Below are 25,012 nucleotides of genomic sequence, written 5' to 3' on the forward strand. Positions count from 1 at the left end.
CTTCTTCTTCTTCTTCTTCTTCTTCTTCTTCTTCAGTTATTTAAACAGGGGGTGATGATAGCCTGGCTATCCGTGGCCCCCTCCATTACGTGGAGATATCAGGTCTTATCATTTCTTGGGACTGAGGCTTGTGGGATTATCATATAGATTAAAAATACAGTTGGGGGGTGCTTCATCTGAGCAGGCTGCTAAACAAAAATAGGCCGTTGGGGGAATGAAATCAGCTTCATTAAAAGTTTGGAAATGCAAAAATGTACTTGCCACTCCCCCGCCCTCACACTTGACAGAGGCTCTGTGCCTTTCTTTTTTTTTAACAGCTGAATGACAGGCAGATTATTCAACAGTTGAAGATGCAGTGAAGGAACTCAACAAGTGTAGCTTTCCATATCTCTCATGCAGCCGTTAATGCAGTATCAGTACTTCTGACCTTTTGTTTAACCACAACAAAAAGACACACAACTGAATGTGTCTATGAAAGGGCAAGCAGCTAAGATTAAACACTTGATATTTTGCTGCCTAAGGAGCAGCAGAAATCTCACCCACCCCCCACCGCCCTCGAGTCAAGGTATATAATATATTATCCAATGTTTGTTTTGGCAACTCAGAAAATCTCCCAAGCACCTCTCTCCTTCCCTGGCAATAAAAAGACAAACCCCATCGTTCAGCCCAGACACTGAGATCCAGCGCCGAGGGCCTTCTGGTGGTTCCCTCATTGCGAGAAGTGAGGCTACAGGGAACCAAACAGAGGGCCTTCTCGATAGTGGTGCCTGCCCCGTGGAACACCCTCCCAGCAGATGTCAAGGCAATAAACAACTATTTTACTTTTAAAAGACAACTGAAGGCAGCCCTCTTTAGGGAAGTTTTTAATGTCTAATGCTGTATTGTTTTTAATATTCAGTTGGAAGCCGCCCAGACTGGCTGGGGAAACTCAGCCAGATGGGCGGGGTATAAATAATAAATTATTATTATTATTATTATTATTATTATTATTATTATTATTATTATTACCATTTAAATAACTAACAATCTGCTGCCCTTTCATGACACCTCGAATGAGGAGCCTGATGGCATTTCATGCTTGCAGGGACGCCATCTTGCCCTCAGGATCGTGGGTGCTCACCGCTGCAAAGCAGACATGAGATGTCACATGCACATCACACCATACTATGACATCACACGGCATCATGCACTATGTGTAGGCATGTGCATCATGTGATGTAGCATGTCCACATTGCAACGGCCAGTGGTGCCAGCTGACTGGCTGCAGAGGATGGAGCTGAACTGCTTTTCTTTCGGAGGCAGCCCCACTGCTGCCTGCTGGCTTTTTTCATTGACTTTGTGGGAGCCTGGCCCCCACAATTATATTATTGTGGGTGCCCAAGCACCCATGGGCCCCTGAAGTTGGCTCCTATGATTGGGAAGTGAATTGAGAAGACAGGGATGAGAAGGTGAGACAGGAATGTGAGACAGGAATGCTCAGGCTCCATGTAAAACAAAACAGCAGGAAGCTGTTTTACACTGAGTAAGACCATTGATCCATCTAGGCCAGTATGGCTCACACTGATTGGCAGCAAATGTCTTGGGTTCTAGGCAGGGTGCTAGCCTGACCTGGAAGGATTGGCAGAGATTGACTCTGGTGCCTCCTGCATGCAAAGCAGATGCTATGCTATTGAGTTATGGCCCTTCCCCAACAGACCACTTCACTGATTTACTTCTACAATTTGTACTCAGCACCTTCATTGCGACAGCTAACACACTCCATTCATCTGCTCTTGGTGAATGAGATAAAGAGGAAATAGATTAGCAGCCTCTCTAGCATGTGTAGGCTCTTGAAAAAAGAGAAGATAAATATTTCCCCTCCAAGGTGCTTGAAACAGACAAGCTAGGTTTTGTTTTTCTTCTTTAAACTATAAACCCCCATGATGAATGAAAACCTTGGTTTCAGGAACATTTGACAGCATCTTTCAAAAGCTGTCTCTCTCTCTCCCCCACAGTCACACACCCTTGTTTTCTATGAGAAGCAACGCCTGGAAAATGTCAAGCGGCTTTGCTCTGGTTTCCATTATTCATAATAAAAGAGGGAATAGCTCAATTGAACCGAAAGGCAAAGTGTCAGAAGAAAAATTATCTCAACAGAGGGCACAATGAATTTGGGAAACTTCTGGCCACAAAAGACAAGAGACTTAGAACAGGAGGATTTAGAAGAGAGTAGGGATAAGATTTTCATTGGGACAGAAGGCTTTATCAGGGCTTACAACAATAAACATTCAGTGTTAATTACACAACTGGGGCATCTATATTCCAAAAAGGAAAGCACTTTTTCCCATTGAAAGGGTCTAAAACAGGGACTTCCGGTTAGCGCCATCGTCTAATGGCGGGTCTCCCTCGGCGCTCCTGAGGGAGATCTGCTTCGCGGGTTCGGGTCCTGCAGCTACGGCACAGCGGGGACCCCAAAAAATCACAGGCACAAAGCCTGTGAACCGGAGACTCGGCGGGCACCTTTGCGCCCCCCCGAAGCTGTGAAAGAGCCTTTTTAAAGGCTCCGGAACGGCAGCGGGTGTGTGGCGCGGTGCTGAGAGTCGCTTGTACCCAGCCTGCGAAGTGAAGCCGCGTCGCTATTGACGGAGAGCGCTGACTTCTTCCTTCAATTTGGAACTAAAAGAAACTACTACCCGTGAGTAGGAGAAGGGAACAATAATTGGAATCCGTAGTCAAATAATCGAATTCGGACACTGAGACGGGAAAGGATCAAAAGGAAGTCTGCCTTCCCGCTCTGCAGCAAGATCAAAGCAAAGGATTGGTAAGCTTTAACTTTGAAATTCTTTTCTGGATCAAGAGATCCATCGTGTAAGAGACTGAGACCTTTCCCCTGCGGGCAGGAGCGGGGGAAAAGTGATATTGCCTTTGAATTCTCCCTGTCTTTTTGAAGTTTTGGACAATATTGTGCTGTACCCTGACTCTGGAACGGACTGCCGGAGAAAGGAAGCCGGCTGTGGATTGTTGCAACAAAGTAACGAGGTGTTTCAAATTGAAAGCTACATTTTAAGTATAAAGATACACTTTCCCAGGAACTTAAAGGACTTATTGACTGTGTCTTAAACTTGGTGAAATTAATATTGCGGACCTTTGCAAGGACTTGGGAACTTGTGGGACTTTTATTTACTTAAAAGGACAACCTCCATTTTAGAATTTTTGCTTTGACTGTAATAGATGTTCTCGCCCCCTAGAGGAGAACTGGCTGGTTTCAGCAACAAGTGAAACTTAATCTGCTGAATTGCTGGGAAAAAGAAATTGGACTGTGGGAATGACCTTGGCTCTAAGATAGTGGTATGGCAAATGATCAAAACAAAGGAGAGCCACAGGAGAAAACTTTAAGATCTGGCAAACAATATAAAATAGATACATTTATGAAAAGAAGGGCCTCTACATCCGGACCATCTGGGGCAAGTGCAAATCCACAGGAAAAGACAAAAGTCATGTCTGAAGAGGCACTTGCAAAAGCTTTGGGTAAAATCAACGAATCCCTGGATCAGCTAAAAAAGCAAGGTGCGGAAACAAGTAAACAAGTTGCTGAAACAAATAAGACTGTTGCTGAGATATCAGGGAAAATTGACTTAAACACTAAAAGTATAATTGATTTGGGAAACAAAGTTAACACCAACACAGAATCAATTGGGAAACTACTTGAGGAAGCATCCACCACTCGAAAGATTGCTGAAGAAGCGAAAGAAATTGCAACGGCTACTGACGAAAAAATCTCTCCAGTTTTTAGGAAATTGGGAGAACATGACTTGGCATTGTCCATGATTGAGATGCAAAGGAAGGAGAGGAATCTTAGGATCCGGGCAATACCCGAGAGTGAAGGAGACAATTTAGTGGACTTCTTAACAAAAGAGTTCTCTGATTTCTGGAAACAGGAACTGGAACAAGAAGAATTTAAGATAGAGAGTGCTTTCAGACTGGGTGCAAGACAAAGAAAGAACAAGGTAAGAGACTGCTTGGTAACACTAAGATCTAAAGAAGAGAGAGATAAAATATTGAACCTGCACTACCAAAGAACTCTGCGAATTGAAGATTCCTTTGTGGAAATTTTTAGAGACATTCCTAAGCACATCTTGGACGCAAGAAGTCAGTACAAAGATTTAGTGATATTACTGAAGAAGAACAGCGTGCTCTTCAGGTGGGAATATCCTCAAGGCCTTTCCTTCAAGTACAAAGGGAAGAAAAGGAAAATAAAAACTGTGGAAGAGAAAGATAAGTTTTTGGAGCAACACGAAGAGGACCTCTACAAAGGGGCGGAATCACAACAAAATTATCCAGGAAGAGGAACTTTGGACAAAGACAAGTTACCATTGAGAGGGACACCACCGACAGAAGAAGAAGAACAACTCGGAGCAGTAGGAGGAGAAGAGAAATAACCCCATCATGGCTTTGCGATTGTTAAGCTGGAATTGTAACGGTCTAAACATCCCCCGAAAAAGAAAAAGTGTATTTCACATCTTGAAAAAAGAACAATTGGACTTGATTTGTTTACAGGAGACGCATGTGACGAGGTCACATAGAAAATTACTTACAAACAAAAGATTGGGTCAAGAATTTATTTCTTCAGACAAGGTAAAGAAAAGAGGAGTGGTAATCTATGTAAAAGAAAAATGGCAACCGAAATTAATTTTTAAAGATGAACATGGAAGATATTTAGCTGTCGAAATCCAAGTTCAAGGAGAAAAATTTTTGATTGTGGGAATATATGCACCAAATGAGGGGAAGGTGGAATTTTATAAGAAACTTCATGAAGCTTTGATGGACTTTATGGACATAAATTTAATTTTGATGGGAGACATGAATGGAGTTGTATCTACTAATATGGACAAATCCCAAAGACAGACAATTACTAAGGAGGGAAGACTACCAAAAATCTTTTTTGAAATGACTGACAATATGGATTTAGTGGATATTTGGAGGATAAAGCACCCACTTGAAAGAGAGGGAACCTTCTTTTCTGAAGCTAAAATGACATGGACCCGAATTGACCAAATTTGGATAACTAGAGGAATGGCGCCAAAGATAAAAAAAGTGGAAATCTGCCCAAAAACCTGCTCCGACCATAATGCAATAAGGATGGACATGAATTTAACAACAACTGGTACCTTCAGATGGAGGATGAATGACACCTTGTTTAGGGATGAGGAATTTTGCAAGAAGGCTATGAAAACCTTGAAAGACTATTTTGAAATCAACATGAGGACCAACGTAGAGAAAAGAATAATCTGGGACGCAAGTAAGGCCGTCATGAGAGGATTTTTGATACAACAGAATGTAATCAAAAAGAAAAGCCAGAATGAGAAGAAAGAAAGAATTTTGGAAAAAATAAGAGAAGGAGAGAAGAAATTAAGATCAAAACCAAAATCACAGGACATACTGAAAGAAATTAAATTATATCAGACACAATATATGGAGCTGACAAATCAAGAAATAGAATGGAAAATTAAGCAAATGAGACAAAAGACTTTTGAATCAGCTGATAAATGTGGGAAATTGCTGGCTTGGCAAATAAAGAAGAGACAAAAATTAAATACGGTTACACATTTAGAAGTGGAAGGAAGGAATATTTATAAACCAACAGAAATTAGAGATTGCTTCCAGAAATACTTTAGTCATCTATATAAACAAGGTCCTCAGAGTGATGTAGAAATAGAATCGTTTTTGGAAAAAAATGGACTGAGAAAAATTTCACAGAAAAATAAAGAAATTTTGAATCAGAAAATAACAGAACAAGAAATAGAAGGTGCCATTCAAAATATGACATTGGGCAAATCTCCAGGACCGGACGGACTAACTTCCAGATACTATAAGACTTTGAAGGAGGGGTTACTACAGCCTTTGTTGGAAGTATGCAATGAGATTTTGGAGGGAAAAAAGGCACCCGATACGTGGAAAGAAGCATATATCACCCTTATACCGAAGATAGAGACGGAAAAGACCCAACTTAAAAACTACCGCCCTATCTCCTTATTAAATGTGGATTACAAAATTTTTGCTGACATTTTAGCAAAAAGGTTGAAAATAGTGTTGATGGAGGAGATTCATAGAGATCAGGCAGGCTTTCTACCGAAAAGACATTTATCAGACAATGTAAGGAATATAATAGACATTTTGGAAATGCTAGAAGTGAACATTAACACTAAAGCAGTCTTGATATTTGTGGATGCCGAGAAAGCCTTCGACAACATTTCTTGGAATTTTATGATGAAGAACCTTCGGGGAATGGGGGTAGGCAAAGGGTTTGAAAATGGTATAGGTGCGATATATTCAGAACAAAAAGCAAAACTTATTGTAAATAACGTGGTTACAGATGAACTAAAGATAGAAAAAGGGACACGTCAGGGGTGCCCAATCTCTCCATTGCTTTTTATATCGGTCCTGGAGGTGCTGTTAAATATGATTAGGAAGGACCAGTTGGTTAAAGGTGTACAGGTCGGAGCGAAACATTATAAACTGAAAGCATTTGCAGATGACCTGGTACTTACTTTGCAAGAGCCTGAATCTAGTACAAAGAAAGTTTTAGAATTAATTCAAGATTTTGGTCAGGTTGCAGGATTTAAGCTGAACAAATTAAAAACGAAAGTATTGGGGAAAAACCTAACATCAGTGGAAAAAGAAAGGTTTCAGAATGAGACGGGGTTAACGGTGGTTAAGAAAGTGAAATACCTGGGTGTTAATATGACTTCAAAAAATTTGAATTTATTTAAAGATAATTATGAGAAATGTTGGAGTGAAGTCAAAAGAGATCTAGAAATTTGGTCAAACATGAAGCTTTCCTTGTTGGGCCGAATAGCAGTTATTAAGATGAATGTGTTGCCTAGAATGTTGTTTTTGTTTCAAACTTTGCAAATATTGGATAAGATGGACTGTTTCAAGAAGTGGCAGAAAGACATATCTAAATTTATCTGGCAGGGCAAAAAGCCCAGAATAAAATTTAAGATTTTAACTGATGCAAAAGATAGAGGGGGGTTTGCCCTGCCGGATTTAAAACTTTACTATGAATCAGCAGCTTTCTGCTGGTTGAAAGAATGGCTGCTTCTTGAGAACACTGACATTTTGGATTTGGAAGGGTATAACAATATGTTTGGGTGGCATGCATATCTTTGGTACGACAAGGTTAAAGCGCATAAAGGGTTCAAAAACCATATTGTTAGGAAAGCATTATATAATGTCTGGATTAGATATAAAGATCTGTTGGAAAGTAAAACTCCAAGGTGGCTGTCACCAATGGAGGCCAAGGCCATCAAAAAATCTAATATGGAGGCTAAATGGCCAAGATATGGAGAAATTTTGGAACAAGAAGGGGACAGATGGAAACTGCAAAGTTTTGAAAAATTAGAAGGGAAAGTGAGAGATTGGCTTCATTATCATCAAATAATGGAAGTGTTTAAAACAGATAGAAAAATTGGCTTCCAGGTGGGGAAATCAAAGCTAGAAACTGAATTGTTAGAACCCAGTACTAAGAATTTGTCAAGAATGTATAGTTTGCTGTTGGAATGGAACACACAAGATGAAATGGTTAAGTCTGCAATGATTAAGTGGGCACAGGACATTGGTCATAATATTTTGTTTGCTGACTGGGAAAGGTTGTGGACCACAGGTATGAAATTTACGGCGTGTAATGCCTTAAGAGAGAATATTATGAAAATGATATATAGATGGTACATGACCCCAGTCAAGCTTGCAAAAATTTACCATTTGCCCGACAACAAATGCTGGAAATGTAAAGAAATTGAAGGAACATTCTTTCACCTTTGGTGGACGTGCCCAAAGATCAAGGCCTTCTGGGAAATGATCTATAATGAAATGAAGAAAGTACTTAGGTACACCTTCTCTAAGAAACCAGAGGCCTTCCTCCTGGGCATTGTCGGCCAATTGGTGTTAAAGAAAGATAGAACATTTTTTATGTACGCTACAACAGCAGCAAGAATACTCATCGCAAAGCACTGGAAGACGCAAGAACTACCCACCGTGGAAGAATGGCAACTGAAGGTGATTGATTATATGGGACTGGCGGAAATGACGAGCAGAATCCGTGACCAGGGAAAAGATACGGCGCAGGAAGATTGGAAAAAGTTTAAAGAGTATCTTAAAAAATATTGTAAGATAATTGAAGTTTAGAAAAATGTTGGATTGGATATTAAGGGGTTAAAAGCAGCAAGGGATAATTAGAAGAAAACAACTGATATTGAAATTACTTTAAGAATAGGGAAAAGATTTGCTGAAAATTGAGTATGAAATTAGAATACAGAAAGGGAAGGTATGAGGAAGTCGCGAAAGTAAGCTTAAAGAAAGTTACAATTGAGCTTATATGTGTTTTATTTTTTGTATTTCTATGTTATGTTCTTTTTTCTTGTTTTTGTTTTTCTTTTTTCTGTTTTTTTGTTATGATGTTTGTTAAAATTCTAATAAAAATTTAATTTAAAAAAAAAAAAAAAAAAAGAAAGGGTCTAAAACAAAGTGATATTCTGCAAGTATGGCTTTCCTCACTGTTCCAAACAGGAAAGGCTGTGTCTGTGGAAATTATAGCTTCTTCAGAAGTCCTACGCATTTTGGAATGTGGTTACATCATCATCATCATTATTATACCCCATCCATCTGGCTGGGTTGCCCCCTACCCCAGAACCATTTGGGGACCCTGAGACCTAGGGAGCTGAATACACTGCAGGGGTTTGGACTAGATGACCCCTGCTGCTTAGTGTTAAACAAATCCACTTATTGTAAAGCTGGCTTGCATCTTATGTGGGGGTTCAGTTCCAACTGTAATGCGTGAATGCGAAAAGCACATATAGCCAAAATCACATTACCCTTACTTTCTGTAAGGCGGCAGGTGACAGGGAGAGAGGCAGTATCTCTAGCAGTCTCAGTCGTAGAGCAGGCCTTGTCTGGGAAGCAAGGCTGAGAGCTTAAAAGCTTTTCTCGTGCCAGGGCAGCTTGGGGTTACCCAGCATGAAAATAGCTTTTAAACTCTGCACACCAGCTCTGGGATTGGTAGGGATGCTCTTGTGAGATCTCATGGGACAATCTGACTTCTCATGAGATCTTGCGAGAGGATCTCCATCACCACATATTGCTGAAATGGCACAAGTTAAATGTGTGTAAAATTCAAGTGTACTGTATATCCAACTCACATAACATTTTTTAAAATAGGCTGCATAGAAATATATAAATCAAGTGATTCCATGGAAGCTCACTGTGTTTTGGTCAAAAGTACCATTTCTCTTCAGGGTCAATTTCAGTCAATACCAGATATTTTTATTTTCATTTTCCAGAAGAACTGGCTGTGTGCAGTGTTTGTTCGTTTGTTTGTTAAATTTATATACCGCCCTTCATCCAAGGATCACAAGGTGGATTACAGTACAAAAACACAGAAATACAAAACATCATAACAAACAAAACAATACCCCACCCCCCCAGTTTAAAAGGTCATAGATTGTTTAATAGCCAAAGACCTGAGTGAAGAGGAATGTTTTTGCCTGGCGCCTAAAGATATGTAATGAGGGCGCCAGGTGAGCCTCCCTGTGGAGAGCATTTCATAAACAGAGAGCCACCACAGAAAATGCTTGTTCTTGTGTTGCCACCCTCAAGAAGGGCCTCAGATGGTGATTGCAGGGTCCAGGTCAGTTCATATGGGGAGAGGTGGTCTTTGTTGTATTGTGGTCCTGAGCTGTTGTATTGTGGTCACTAGTGCCTGTGATATCATGAAGCCACCTGCACCCCTCAACTGAAAAAAGCTGATTGTGTCTGGGTGTGCAGGTGTGTGTTTAAGTGCTGGAATGGAAAGACGTGCAAATACTCCTTTTAAGCAAAAGAGGCAGGGTAGGGTAGGGTGGAATGGAAAGTCTGTGTGGTAGATCAGCATTCAAAATGGAGACAAGTACAGTGGTACCTTGAGTTACAAGTGCCTCAGGTTACAAACGCTTCAGGTTACAAACTCCTCTAACCTGGAAGAGTTACCTCTAGTTGAGAACTTTGCCCCAGGATGAGAATGGAAATCGTGTGCCGGTGGCGCAGCGGCAGCAAGAGGCACCATTAGCGAAAGCACACCTTTAGTTAAGAATAGTTTCATGTTAAGAATGGACCTCTGGAATGAATTATGTTCATAACTAGAGGTACCACTGTACTGTTATTGTTTGCATTGTGGAAGGTGGAGACCAGGGCTCACAGTACAAGAGAGAGAGAGAAAGTGCTGATCCCTGCTTTCAGATGTGATCTGTGTACAGATTAGACAGGGCTATTGCATGAAGCCACTGCAGTAAGGGTCTGGGCAGTGAGACTGACATTGTGGTACAAGCAACAGATGAAATTACACTTTCCTAAATACATGCTGCATTTGGCCAGGCAGACCTTTTCCTCAAGGCCTCTCAAGGCCTCCTTTCAGTTTGGTAAAGTGGCGCTATAAGAGGGAAGTTGTGGGGCCTGGGGAATCCTCTCCTTTGAGCCAAAGTAGACTCCAGAGCTTACTGGAGATGGTTGGAGATGTTTCAGACCAGTACATTGATAGAGATGACTGTAGGAACCTGTCCATTGTGAGGCTGGAATTAATCTCATTATAGACAGCTCTGCAAGATGCACTACTTTCGTCTGAGTTGATTTTAGCATTCCTAGCCCAATCTGTGGCCACTATGCAGAGGGAATTAAGATTTTACCAAAAAACCATCTGTATCTCAACTGCATCAGATGACAATGCTTCATTTAATGGAAAAAGGTGTTAAAGAAACAGTTCAACAGTAAGTTAAGAATTAGCTTAACAGGCTTTGTTAAGGACTGGAAGGCACAGATGAAACCTCACTGAGCTCAAAAGGACTTGCAACCATTGTCTCTCTGGTTTTTCTCATGTTGCAGCTGAGCAGCAGCCCTGACCTAGCAAGTGCCATCAAAGTGCAGGCAGGTTTTTTGTGATCAGGGTTGAAGCTGCACTGTTCTCAAAAAAACAAAAGAGGTTCTTGTTTGAAAGGAGGCGGCTCCTGCAGCTGTAGATCAGGCAGATACAGAAGACGGAAACTATTGAGGTTTACTTTGACACGAAAAGAGAAAAAGAAGCGGGGCTGCAGGTGAAGTGGAAGGCGAGCACAGCTTCTTCTTGCCCTATAACAGAGCCAGATTAAAGATGATAGGAGCCCCAAGGCTATTTGGGTTTGTACACAGTGGGGAGCTGACTCAGATTCAAAGACCCCTAGTTTGGCTTGTGTGGCTTCCTCTATGTATTTTTAACATCTGCTTAAATTGCCACCTGGTAGACTTCCACACTCCGAAGTATGTTACAGTTAACCAAAGACCTGTAAAGCATGCTGGTATGTTTTGCCTAGTTATTTCTTTCAACTGTCAGCAAGGCAAAACTGTTGCTTAGCACTTAGCACTGATGCATGGAACATTCTGGCACGCCAGTAGAGCATTGTGGGTAAAAAGTCCCCTCTTGTCATGTCTGCTAGATGGGCTATGCCAGAAGGATTTGGGGGACCCTTGGCATTTTAGTGGTAGCTGGGCAGCAGTTGCCCACCGTTCTAATTTACTCAAGCATACATTTTTTAGATCTATAAGCCGGGGCATTGCATTTTGGATACATTAAAAGGACAGGGGGCCACTACAAATGGGTGCCAAGCTTCACTCTCATTCAAAAGTGGCACCGCCCATCTCTAAAAGAGCCGTTCAGGTCAGTGAGAGGCAGTGCAGCTGGGGCTGGCTGCTGAGGGGCTCTTCTGAGCCCCTGGAGCCATTAGCTAGTGCCTGACTTGGTACTGGGCCTGTAGGCTGGTCATGCAATGAGGTGTTACCATCAGCATGCTGACACAATGCTTTCCTTTGTCTCTTTCCCCATAGGCAGAAGTGAAATTCCAAGGGAATTGGGGTATTTTTTTGGGTGGTGGTGGGAGCATCCAGCTTTCACCCACTCTTCTTCACCAGAGAGCAAGGCTGCTTGCTTTTCTCTGAAAATCTCCCCCTACTCACACAAAAACCTGACACAAAATAAATGCACAAACTCCAGCAGAAAATATTAGGAGGGTTTATTAAGAATACGTCTAAAGAGAATAAAGGGAAAAGGCAAAGAAGGTGCTTAAAGAAAATAGCTTAAACTTTAGTGAAAGAAGCAAGCTTATTTTCTGGAGTCATACACTCACACAATACAAGGGTCACCTCAATAGTAAACCCATGCAGCAACATTGATGGTGAGGAATGAGGGACCACACCATAGTTATGTCCTTCTATGTTGATGGGGTTCAGGGCTTCATGACTTTGAGTGATAGGGGCTGCAGGGAGGGACAACCTATGAGATGGAGTTGCAGGTAAGCAAGAAAGTAGCATTATGACCTTTTTGTAGGGCTAGAAGATGACACGATCAAGGTGTCAATGGCAAAGAGATGCAGCTACCAAAATATCAACTATTGCTGGAGCGATTTAGCTTCTCTGCTTGACAGCAGGGTTTTTCTGCTTCAGAGGAGGAGGGAAAGATGTGGTCTGTCTGCCTCTATGAAACGGAGGTTGAAGGAATGGTATGTTTTTAAAGAGACAGATGTGGGTAGGGTAGGTTTCCATGGCAACCCCCCAGTTCAAATGTCATTTCAGCCACAAACTCACTTGGCAAAACTGGTCTTGTCTCAGACTCATCTCTATTTTGTAGGAACCTATGCCCCAGTTGTGGCACTCCCTCCCAAAGCAGGTTGGACTGGTGCCTTCTCTGTTGGCCTTAAGATGGGCAGGCAAACCATTTCATTTATATTCTACCCTCCTCAAGGTTGCCCCCCCAATTTTATCCTTACAACTTTTTGAAGCTGAAAAGGTGGTGACAGGCCTGATGTCACCTAGCATGCTTCATGGTAGAGTGAGGATTTGAACCTAGATTTTCCCAGCCATAGTCCAGCACTTGAACCACACCACCACAATGGCTTCCGCTAGGACTATTTGTCCCACCACCACCTGCCTCTTCCCTACACCAGTTCTAATGCAAGTATCCCTTTGTAGTCTCATCCCCACTGACTATGCTGATGGTGTGTCCGTGCATGTCTAGATATCTATCTATATCTATAAAATATTCCAGTATGTTTGGGGGAATCTGCTCATCCAGCTGCTACGCTCTTCTTTCCCTTGCCACTTCTATTGAGAACTTGGAATGCAATGTGCTGCAGGCCCATTTTACATTGGCTCCCAGCACAATTCAAAGTGTTGGTGCTGACCTTTAAAGCCCTAAACAGCCTCGGCCCAGTATACCTGAAGGAGCATCTTCCCCCCCCATCGTTCTGCCCAGATGCTGAGGTCCAGTGCCGAGGGCCTTCTGGTGGTTCCCTCACTGTGAGAAGTGAGGTTACAGGGAACCAGGTAGAGGGCCTTCATGGTAGTGGCGCCCTCCCTGTGGAACACCCTCCTGTCAAGGAAATAAACAACTATCTGACTTTTAGAAGACATCTGAAGGCAGCCCTGTTTAGGGAAGTTTTTAATGTTTGATGTTTTATTGTGTTTCTAATATTCAGTTGAAACAGCCCAGAGTGGCTGGGGAAATCCAGCCAGATGGGTGGGGTATAAATAAATAATAATAATTATTGTTGTTACTATTATTAAACTGATTAATGAACACAGGAGCATAGGGAGGCTGAACAGTCTAGGCAGCAGCTCTCCATGGGTTTCGGGCAGGGGCCATACTCAGCCCCACCTGGATATTGGACATCCATCTAAATGCAAAGCGGATGCTCTACCACTGAACCACTACAGCCCAAAATCCAACATGTGAAGTGCATACAATCCCAGAATGAATTAGATATGGGTGGGATTTAATGGATGGAATGTATCTATACATGAACATTTGAGAGAGGTTGTGTGCCTTTAACAGGAGCTGCTTCTGTGTCTCCCCCCAAAACAGAGATGCAGCAATGAGGAAAGGTGCACATGAGGAGCTTCCCATCTTGTTGGATTAATAATTCCCAACACAGTCATGTGGAGATAATAAAATCTAGTTCTGTTTATTGTTACACAGGAAATTTGCTCAAGGAAAGGAAGAATTCAGCAGTTTTTCAAGTGACCAATGTAGATCCTCAAGATTGAAGAGCAGATGAGAAGGAAGATGGGAAAACGTCAGAGAAGAAACATTGAGGATCCACACTGAGAATGGCCTCCAGCTGCAAGTGGATAAGTTTCTTGACTGGAGGAAGAGCTAATGCTTCAATACCAGCAGGAAGACACAGAGCCTCTCCACAGCTTCATCAGAGACCTATAAAAGAAAGGGATTCAAATGTAATAACCCAGCAAGGCAATGATCATCAGTGCAGGATGCACCATCAACTCTGTGTGTACAGTGATATATGAAGCAAAGCAGAGCGATGTGCAGAAGATGCCTTTAACAAGGCATCTTGAGCCAAAACAGATCCTGAACCATTCTGTGGCTTGGGAAATGCTCAGAGTTCAAGAGGGGAGGGAATGCAGAGCTGGCAGAGGGATCTTTTGTTTTGATGGACAGGTTTTGGGGAGGGATTAAAAACAGTGTTTGTTTTGTTCCCAAACAGGGGAGTGCACCTCACATCAATGACCCTTGGGGTAATGGGATCCTTACTAGGGTGACATTTTGCTTGCTCCAATATTTCCTGTAAATTCATGTTCTTTCCCCCACTGCAGCTATCGTTCTGAAATTTGGCAGGCTATTTACCCACTTAGAAGCAATGTCCATGCTTGCAAATTCCATCTAATTCTGGTAGAATCTGAAAATTTAATATACTTTTCCTTTGTCCCCCCCTTTAAAAATCAAAATGTAAAGATGCCCTGCATGAAAACACCTGGATTTGTCCTGCCTACAATTTGGTAGTCTTAATTGACTCTGGAGGGGCCCCTATGCCTGAAAACTTTATCCATTTCTACAAAAAGGAAAACAAGTTATAGCTGTTTTTAACTTCCCCATTGTATTGGATGGGGAGTGGGAAACAAATTTAACGAATCTATTTGGGTCCCAAATAATAAATTGGAATGACACAGATTGTCTCCAAAACAGAACAGGCAGCTTCCCAAACCTACAGATACAAGCTGAATCTTGTGACCAATGCACACCCCTACTGTTTATGTATATCCTGCCAAATTGTTCCAACTAAGTGGGTAGGGGCTTTCATTATATACTTTGGATGTCACCAGGACCTCTGGATACATGAACAATGGTTCCCTGTGGCCAAGGAAGTTGTACCCTTCAGATTTCAGTAAGTAAAATGGGTCTTGTACCTGTTTTCTTCTTACAGGCTGTGTAGATTCCCAGAGCAGTACCATAGGCAAAGCTCTTAACCACCAGGAGCAGGAAAATGAGCTGCCCTGTATGAAGGCTGCTCTGAAACTCCAAGGCAGTTGAGGCTGATGTGAGAGAAAATAGAGAGAGTCAGAGGCCCACTCACCTTCACCAAGATGGATATTTCAGACTGGCATTTTTAGAGCACACACTCAATAATAATAATCATAATCATAATCATAATCATAATCATAATCATAATAATAATCATTTATTTATACCCCGCCCATCTGGCTGGGTTTCCCCAGCTACTCTGGGCAGCTCCCAACAGAATATTGAAAACACGACAAAACATCAAACATTAAAAGCTTCCCTAAACAGGGCTGCCTTCAGATGTCTTCTAAAAGTCTGATAGTTGTTTATTTCCTTGGCATCTGCTGGGAGGGTGTTCCCCAGGGCAGGCGCCACTACTGAGAAGGCCCTCTGCGTGGTTCCCTGTAACTTTGCTTTTTGCAGGGAGGGAACCACCAGAAGGCCCTTGGCGCTGGATCTCAGTGTCCGGGCTGAACGATGGGGGTGGAGATGCTCCTTCAGGAATACTGGACCGAGGCTGTTTAGGGCTTTAAAGGTCAGCACCAGCACTTTGAATTGTGCTTGGAAACCTACTGGGAGCCAATGTAGGTCTTTCAGGACCGTGTTATATGGTCTTGGTGGCCACTCCCAGTCACCAGTCTAGCTGCCACATTCTGGATTAGTTGTAGTTTCCAGTTCACCTTCAAAGGTAGCACCATGTAGAGCACATTACAGCAGTCCAAGTGGGAGATAACTAGAGCTTGCACTACTCTGGCTGCAGTTTCCACTCTAGCATTCAAAAATGAAGTCTAGAACTTTATGGATACTTCATTTGTTTTTGTAAACTGTCCTGAAGGCTCTATTGAATATAATTAATTGAATTATATTTTAGATAAATAAATAGGATATATTAGGGCTGCCTGGCCCTGCCATTAGACAGAGTAGAACAGCTGCCTCAGACTGCTAATTTTGGATGTCATGAAAGGGCAGCAAACTGTTCATTTTTCAATTTATTATTGTTATGTTTGTACTTCAGGGAGAGTTGTTTGTAGGATTTTCTGCCTCAGCTTCCAGAACTAACCTTGGGCACTATGCCTCTTGTAGGAAGGTATTCTTTTTTCAACACCTAGCATACATTAAAGTTAACAACCATTTAGGAGCACTTCAAATTATATTTGGGAGAGGCAGAAATGCTGAACCCTTAGGGAAATCAGCCTCCAGTTGTGATAAAACTGTATCTCCCAATCCCTTCCAATCTTTGTTTGCTTGTTTATCCATCAGGGTGTCCATACACAAATCCAAATTAAGGCAACATCATAAAATTAAAAAAATTTAATCAGAAAACTAAAACAGCAAAGACAAACATCCCTGTTTTGACCATCTGCTCCTGAAGAAATGTTTGCTGCTTTCCCTTTAATCAGCCCTGTATTCTCAGCCTTTGACCACCAAGAGGAAGAGGGCACCTTCTGGCTACTTCCCCCATTATGTAGGATCTCCAACCTGGTACATGTAATTGCCTCCATCTTAGTCCTTGCCTACCTGGCTGCTGGCTTGACTCCCTCTCCATCGACTCTTCAGCCTCGGCTATGTCCCCTTGTCTCACGTGGCATGAGTACACGTGCCTCTCCTGCCACTCTGCAGCTGTCATTCTCAGGCGACTGGAAACCCCAAAGTTGCATGTGCCATTCAGGGTGCGGACGGGGTCGGTGGCGAAAGAGAGACGAGTCACCTCTTTCGCATCACGCTTCCAACTCACATCAATGGGCCACTCATAGGGAAAGCCCTGGGCCACACACACGAGTGTGACGTGGTCCTTGTGGCACACGGGACCCAGAAGATGGACAGTCGGCTGTGAGCGTTGACAATTTTCATCTGCAAAGGGAGAAGATGTTTTCTTTGTTCCATGAGGGCATGTAATAAACAGAAGGCCCAAGCTGATCAGCCCTGTGATCGGGACTGTGGGTGGCTGGGGAATGAGTGTGCCTGTTCACAGTGAGGCCACCCTTGGTGCCTTAAAAGTCTCTATAATAAACCCACAGATAAGCACTTACTCCACATGGCTTGATGCTGATTAATTATACCATTTTAATCAACTTGGGAAACAAAACAAAAAAAGGAGGTTTTAAAAGGAGATTTAAAAGGTGCAATGGCAATCTTAATTCAAGTGCATTAGGCTTCAGTGCTATGCATGGAGGTCTATGAAGTACATGAGAAACAGGATTTTTGAAGCTAAGGTTAGTTAACCCAGATATGTGATTTTCTAAAGGTGGCACCTCTCTGCTTTGGTTGTGATATTATCTGTTTCTTTCTGCTGTGCCTGCCTTTTAACACACATATACATTGTCTTACTCTATTTTAAAGACAATCAGACTTTTTAGCCTGGGTATTCACCATGCATTGGAAGCTCCCCCCCCCCCCAAAGATCCTGGAAACTGTAGTTTACCCCTCAAGGAAGTATAATTCACAGTACCCTTAAATTACAGGATTGTTTGGGGCGTTTTTGAGGGTGCTTTAAGTGTATGGTATGTACATAGCCTAAGTCAGGGGGTTGCTTCCCAAGCATGTGCATGTAGGTACACAATTATTGTTGCTGCATAATCACTTTCTACGAGAAAATGGTATTTATTGCCAGCTGTGCAGCAGCAACAAAACCTACTTTATTCCTGGAATGTTGGTGGTGCTATACAGGCAAGTTTAAAATGTGAAACTGCACTTGGTCTGAGTAGTTCTATATTAACCAGAGTATTTTCTTTTTCTTTGGGTTTCATTCTAACCTATCAGGAATGTTGTAAATCATGGACTGCTGAAGAGAAGTGTACATTGTGCTCATTACAACTGCAGCACATGGCTGTGGGGAGCCCATAAGGCCAAATTAAGTCTAAAATAATAAAGCATTACTGGTTTGAAACAATTTGCTCAGCTGACTCTCAATGTCCCCGCTCTCAGGATCCGGAGGAAACCTCACCATACTAACAGAAACCAGCAGGTATACCTCCCACCTGGCTTCTCTTCCTAGTTCCAGCTAATGGATCTCTTTCTGAAGATTCTAGTCCTCGTGGATGCCGAGAAAGAGCTTCTTTGTTCTGGAGCTTAGGCTTTCATTGGCTCCCATGATGAAGGTAGTAAATTTTGGCTTTCTTAGTGGACTGCAATCTTAGCTCCCACCCCCCGCTCGTCCCGCGAGTGGTGGTAGTGCTGCTCAGGGAACTTTCTTGTATCCGGGAATTTTCTCTCTCTACTGGATCCACTTTTTATGCCCCGAGCATTTGGACTCTGACCTGGCTAAACACTCCCTGATGGGCTGTGGTATAAAATGACACTGTTTGGGGATGGTTATGATCTCCACCCCCAGCCCCGAGCCCCAAATATTTATTTAGAGCCGTTGCAAGGCAGAAAATGCAAACATCCATTCCTCCACTCCAGCCATTTGGAGCGAACTGGAAACTCTTTTCGATATTTTAACCCCCACCCCACGTCTCTCTCTCTCTCTCTCTCTTTTTTAAGGAGAACTGGGACTTGAGACAGTGGTTGCATCTGGGCTCCCTCGCTGGCGATCTGTGTTGTTTTTTTTAGCAGGATTGAGAAAGGAGGCAGGAGCAGAGTGACTAGGGCGGGGGGAGGGTTAGATTTTGTGCCCTGGGTGGGAGAAAAGCCGATCTGGCTCGAAGGGACTGTCATGACTCCCCCCCCCCCAATCTAAATAAACTTCCCACCCCGATTGCTGCCCATCTGGGTCCTCTGCCGCCGCCCCACCCGTAGAAGAGACCGAATCAGCCTTGTTCTAATGGGAAATAATGAAAACGGGGTGGCCGGTGGAGTGGCCGTGGAGGTGAGAGCCCCCTCCCCGCTTTCCCCCCACCCCGAAGGTGGACGCGAGCGCTTTCCGACTGACCTTCGACTATGAGCTGCGTCCCAGTATCCGCGAAGTAAGCTTGCTCACACAGCACTGCCGCTTCACGGGCCCCCCTTGCAAAATCTTCCCAACTGCTCCCGGCCCTCCGGGACGGCTCCTTCCTCGCTCTCCGGCCCACCTTGCTCTCCGACGGCGAAGCGTACTTTGGGGCGGCGCTTCAAGTCAAAAGCGGCCAGAGAGCAGCCGGACGAGGGCTGCCCAAGCCCCTCGGGGCCGTCCAGTGCCGTGGGGGGCTGGGAACGCATCTCGCTCGGGAGGGAGACCCTCTAGACCTCTCCGGAGCACCTCGATTTGTCACGATGGCCCCACAGCCGGTTTTTTCTCTGGGGGCAGCCGCTTGGGTTTGCTGCCCATTCCCTGACCCCTCCATCGCCTCCTCCAGGCTCCCGTCGAGTATTGGGCGCGGCGTATATCATCGTGGCGCTGTTGACACAGCGGGACGCGATCGCACAAAAACTCTCTCCCAGCTCTCCCGGCAGCGCCTACCAATCTCAGGGGCAGCCTGCTCCCTCCCGTCCGGTCCCTCGATAACCAGAGGCACTTGAGGCAGCTCACTCTAGTGTCCTGCTAGACCAGACCAGGCGATGGTCCCCACTTGCGCCCCCGCCACCTCCTTCTCGTTTCTCCAATCGTCTGCCTTCCAGTCAGTTGGGAACGCTCCGGATTGAACAGACACCCCTCGCCTAGGCGTTCCTGATCCCAGATTGATACCGATCTGGAGGCAGCTCCCTTCCATTTCTGCTAGGAGGTCAGTCAAGTCCCGCTCCGTCCAGCCGAGTAGCAAGCTGCCCTTCTTACCGCAGCCCTGAAGGCGCCGTGCAGCAACTGCTCCTTCGCTCGTGGCTGCAGAACACCGCTCTCTTGCAGGGAGGGGAGAGGGAGTCTCTTCTCAACTTACTTCTCCAGCAAGACTCTGCTCCCTGCTCAAACCTTTCTGCCTTCCATTCGAAAGATCGCTCTATTGGGTGTCCACATCTGCATTTAAGGTTGCGTCTTAGGACCTCTTTATAGCTGGGAGTGAGCCCTACTGAACATAACTTACTTCTGAGTAAATGTGTGCAGAAATGCATGTATTCTGGAAGCACTCTTGAAGCCCCAAGTAGAGTTGCCAACTTTACTTTTACTGATCTTACTCTTGTATCTTTAGCCGCCGCAGCTGACTTGACACTCAAAAGCATTAAGAGGACGGCGCTTTCCTCAGTCCCATTCTCTGTTTGCATCCTACTGGTTCCGATTTCAATAGGACTTGCTGGCAGCTTGATTCCATGTGGAGTTAAGTACATCTGAACTCCCTGGTTACACCCTTTTGGAACCAAACAAAGGATATGCGTAGTGAAACAGCTGGCAAAGAAAGAGTTAAGTGTCTATAACCGTCTTTTAATAAGCAATACAACACAAACTCAGATTATTGCAGGGAGGAAATGGTTAATTATCTTCTTCCTTGTGTCCACCCCCCTTTTTTCTTGTTTTTGTTTTGCTAGACCCTTCAAGGAACCCAAGTTTTCATTTTTCTTAGGGCAGAAGGTTTTTGTAAAGGCACTCCTTGAGATTGCATCACAGTGACCCCCTGTATAGCACAGTGGTAGAATGCTTTGCAGAAACTCTAGAATCCGGTCCTGTTCCCTCTGAAAGTAGTTCCCTTAGATTCAGTGGACCTCACTCCTATAAGTAAGCACAGAGGTACCCCTTCCTTTTTGCAGTTCTCCATGGCAGGACTCCTGTACCTCAAACAGATTCACAACAGACAGGGATTTAGTATCGGCCACCTCTTTCAAAGGCAGTGTGTCTCAAGAGAGAGAACTGGCAAAACTTAGTGCAGTCTTTCTTAATCGGGTGCCTTTCAGATATTTTGGATTACAATTCCCATTAGCCCTTGTAAGCCTTAATAAATTTCCAAACGTATATATTTGGGCTGGGCAGCATGAATGAGACTGAAGAGCTGCAAAGAGAGTCCTGCCAAATTATGGGATCCTCTAGTTAACTGAGCTTTAATTTCTGTGAGCCACCCTGAGATCTACAAATGAAGGATGGTATTCAAATTTTATAATAAATAATTTCCTTGACCCCCCCCCCTTTAACATTTTGCTGTTAAAGTTCCGTTTGTGAACTGCTGAGAGTTTTCTTCTGAAATGTGAAGTGGTGGCAAACACACCAGAGATAAAACATTTGGATGCAATTCCAATACAGATGTAAACTGGGAAATATCTCTACTTAAAAGGCTTGCTGAAAAAGGAAGTTCATTAGAAGGTGCCAAAAAGACAACAGAAGTGGCACCTGCCTGATATCAAAGAGGAGAGAGCTTCCACCACAAGGAAAGTCTGATCCCTCTGTGGTGTGGAATGGACCTCCTGCCAACATGGGATCTGCAAAAGGCCTTTACCTTCTGAGCGCAGAGATCAATAGGATAGATAAGGGCTGAGATGATCAGCTGCAGCAAGAAAATTGACAGCATTATAAAAGAACAATGTGTGAGAGGCAGGAGAGGGTTTGTTAGGGTGGCAGAACCAACAGGATTGTTCCTGTAACACTCAGCCATATGAAGACACATGGGTCTCCACACGAGATATTTGATCCACCACTGTTCTCTCTCTCTCTCTCACTCACTGTGTGTGTGTGTGTGTGTGTGTGTGTGTGTGTGTGTGTGAGAGAGAGAGAGAGAGAGAGAGAGAGAGAGAGAGAGAGAGAGATTATTTGTACAGAGCTGGCTGAGTATACAAGATGCTTCGCTAATAATATGTCCCTAATGTACAGAGAGGACGTGTTTCTCAGCAGCACATGGAGAGACGCATTATTGTTTGGTTTTATGACAGCTCCTGGTGCTGCTGCAATCACTGTGTCCCTAGAAGCACAGAGATATTGCCCTGAGTCAGTAAGCTGGAGGCTTTCTAGGTACAAATATACTTTTGTGCCAACCCGTTTGCCACTCAGACGACTGTTCAGATCATTTTTTGGAATCTCCTCCAATTTGTCTGCAGTAGAATAAACAGTCCCAAGGTGCTCTAGATTAATCTCTCCAGGGAGTTGGCGGTACCAGTAGTAATGATAGGTATTTTGATGGACATCGCAGCTCAGCTCCAGGGTCTCGCCTTGCTGTTTGTTGGCTAGTGGTGGGTGCTGGGTCACTTCCACTCCAGAGGTGCTGGTTACTAGACCTAGGAGGAGAGAAAAGATGTCCTGCCAGTGAGAGATGATCACCAGGTACTGAGGCAACCTGAAGCAAGGGGAGACAATTAGGGCACTAACTGGCCATGTCTGAAGATTAGCTGAGGGTCCAAATGTGCCCTTGCCCTCACATCCCCAGGTACTTACCACCCTGCAGGGCCCAGAGGGAGAAGAGCAGGTGTTGGAAGAGCCCACAGCGGGACTGAGGCAGCCCTGCCGCCATCTCAGCCTTGAAGCAACTGCCAGTGGGAGGAAAACGGATGCTGCTGGTTTCCTCTCTCTCTCTCTCTCTCTCTCTCTCTCTCTCTCTCTCTCTCTCGTGTGAAGAGGATTTAAAGGGAGACCTTTTCTCTTTATTTAGCTTCTATCTTCCATTCAAAGGCAGCTCGGCAAAATTAATGAGCAAGATGTCATCTATTAAACCACTGATTCACACCAATTCATTAATGGTAAAACTGTTTTTATATATTTAAATAACTATGATCTATGGCTGCCCCCCAAGGTGTGGGCAGCTCTTTCAACTTCTGCATGTAACTGGCAAGAAGCGAAGGAAGCTTTGCCCTTCATTGAAACTCCCATGCCAGAAAAAGGCAGCTTCTTTGCTGCTCATCCAGCTGTTAAAGGAGCGTTATGGTTCCACTGGGCTTCAGAGAGGGAGAAGGCATGGACGATGGCCCATTGGAGTGAATGGGGCATAGTGCCCTACCAACCTCTGTCTGCCCTCAGCCTGCCCTCACTTGCCTGCTTCTTTACTTACAGCCAGTCCAGGTCGCATTACTGGCTGTACACATCCACCCACCCACACCCTCAGTGTTGCATTTGAGAGCAGAGAGATAGCATCATAGAATTGTAGAGTCGGAAGGGAACCCGAGATCTCCCTGCAATGCAGGAATCAACAAGGATCTGTGTGAGGAGCTGAATTGTTGGGGAGGCAGAAGTATCCGGATTGCACCTTGTGATTCACACTTGTGCGGGGTGGATCTCTGAATCAGGGGTTTTGGACTGCTTGTGTTAGCTGTGCTTGTGTGAGAGAGAGAGAAGCAAAGAGACTGACAGACCCACAGACAGTGACTATTTGAACAGAGCTCCTTGTGGGCCCTGAATATACACAATGCCTGTTTGTAGTGGGAAATGTGCCACTAATTTATAGAGAGGACATGTTTCTTAGCAGCACATGAATAAGTGTACAGTACTATTGTTTGGTAGTCAGTTTTGTGACAGCTCCTTAGGCTGCTACAGTCATTGTGTCCTTTGAAGCACAGAGATACAGCCCTGTGTCGCTAAGCTGGAGGTCTTTTAGGTGCAAAGTTGTTTCATTGCCTTTCCGTTTGCCACTCAGCCGACTATCGAGGCTCCGTTTTGTGTCATCCTCTAAATCGCTACTATAGGTGCTGAAAGTCCCAAAGTATTGTAGCTTTGGCTGTCCAGGTTGCTGGCGGTACCAATAGAAAAACCAGTTTACTTGGTTGACACCACAGCTCAGCTCCAGGGTCTCACCCTGCTGTTTGCTGACCACTGGTGGGTGCTGGGTCACTTTCACTCCAGGGTTGCTGGTAACTAGGCCTAAGAAGAGAGAAATTATATTCCATCAATGTATAATAGTTGATCACCAGGGACTGTGGACACCCTGAACAAAAGGGAGACAGTCAGTGAACTAGCCCTGTCCTGCAAGTGGTTTTTAAATAATAGGTCAATGTGTTCAAATGTGCCCTTGGCCTCACATCCCCAGGTACTTACCACCCTGCAAGGCCCAGAGGGAGAAGAGCAGGTGTTGGAAGAGCCCACAGAGGGACTGAGGCAGCCCTGCCGCCATCTCAGCCTTGAAGCAACTGCCAGTGGGAGGAAAACGGATGCTGCTGGTTTCCTCTCTCTCTCTCTCTCTCTCTCTCTCTCTCTCTCTCTCTCTCCCTCTCCCTCTCCCTCTCCCTCTCCCTCTCCCTCTCCCTCCCTCTCCTAAAGGAGGACACCAATGGCAGATTTGATTTGTGTGTGCTTATGTTTAGTTTCTATTTTCCATTCAAAGGCAGCTTGGCACAGATCATGAGTAAAAGTTATCTGTTCAAATAGCAATTTACACCATTGCATCAATTTTGAAACTATTTTGATATATTTAAGAAACTGCCCAATGTCCAGATTATAAATATAGTTCAGTGTTAATGAGCTCCAGAAAGCTCTTCATTGGGAAACACCTGAAATATGAAACTGGATCTGAATTCAGTTATGTTTTTTGTGAATTTTAAAATCAACTTAGCCTTGACTGGGGGAATGTGAGCCAAGTGAAAGTGTGGTTAACAACAACAACAACAATTTATTTATACCCCACCCATCTGGCTGGGTTTCCCCAGCCACTCTTGTCAGCTTCCAACAAAATATTAAAAATACAATAAAACATCAGACATTAAAAACTTCCCTAAACAGGGCTGCCTTCAGATATCGTCTAAAAGTCAGATAGTTGTTTATTTCATTGACATCTGATGGGAGGGTGTTCCACAAGGTGGGCACCACTACCAAGAAGGCCCTCTGCCTGGTTCCCTGCAACCTCGCTTCTCATATTATTTTATTATTTATACCCTGCACATCTGACTGGGTTGCCCCAGCCACTCTGGACAGCTTCAAACATATATAACTAC

General features: G+C 44.0%; 1 protein-coding gene across 1 annotated transcript; it reads right to left on the reverse strand.

Moving 5' to 3' along the window:
* Positions 1-13,969: 13,969 nt before the first annotated feature.
* Positions 13,970-24,195, reverse strand: LOC114584196 (M1-specific T cell receptor beta chain-like). Its single transcript, XM_077932205.1, has 8 exons — positions 24,120-24,195; positions 23,703-23,945; positions 22,530-22,533; positions 22,252-22,431; positions 19,200-19,375; positions 16,847-17,179; positions 15,235-15,360; positions 13,970-14,242 (listed from the first exon to the last, which is right to left on the reverse strand). Exons 1-8 carry the CDS (start codon positions 24,193-24,195, stop codon positions 14,235-14,237), a joined length of 1,146 nt encoding a protein of 381 aa, XP_077788331.1. The 3' UTR covers positions 13,970-14,234.
* Between the last annotated feature and the right edge of the window lie 817 nt (positions 24,196-25,012).

This window comes from Podarcis muralis, chromosome 1 (assembly GCF_964188315.1).
Source record: "Podarcis muralis chromosome 1, rPodMur119.hap1.1, whole genome shotgun sequence".
Lineage (NCBI taxonomy): Eukaryota > Metazoa > Chordata > Lepidosauria > Squamata > Lacertidae > Podarcis > Podarcis muralis.

Bases quoted from the DNA above. Each gene is read 5' to 3' on its own strand.
- LOC114584196 (XM_077932205.1), bottom strand. From the start codon at position 24,195: ATGGCGGCAGGGCTGCCTCAGTCCCTCTGTGGGCTCTTCCAACACCTG. The intron at 23,946-24,119 runs GTAAGTACCTGG...CTCTCTTCTTAG, and splicing joins CCTCTGGGCCTTGCAGGGTG to GCCTAGTTACCAGCAACCCT. The intron at 19,376-22,251 runs GTACCGCCAACT...TTTGACTTGAAG, and splicing joins AATACCTATCATTACTACTG to CGCCGCCCCAAAGTACGCTT.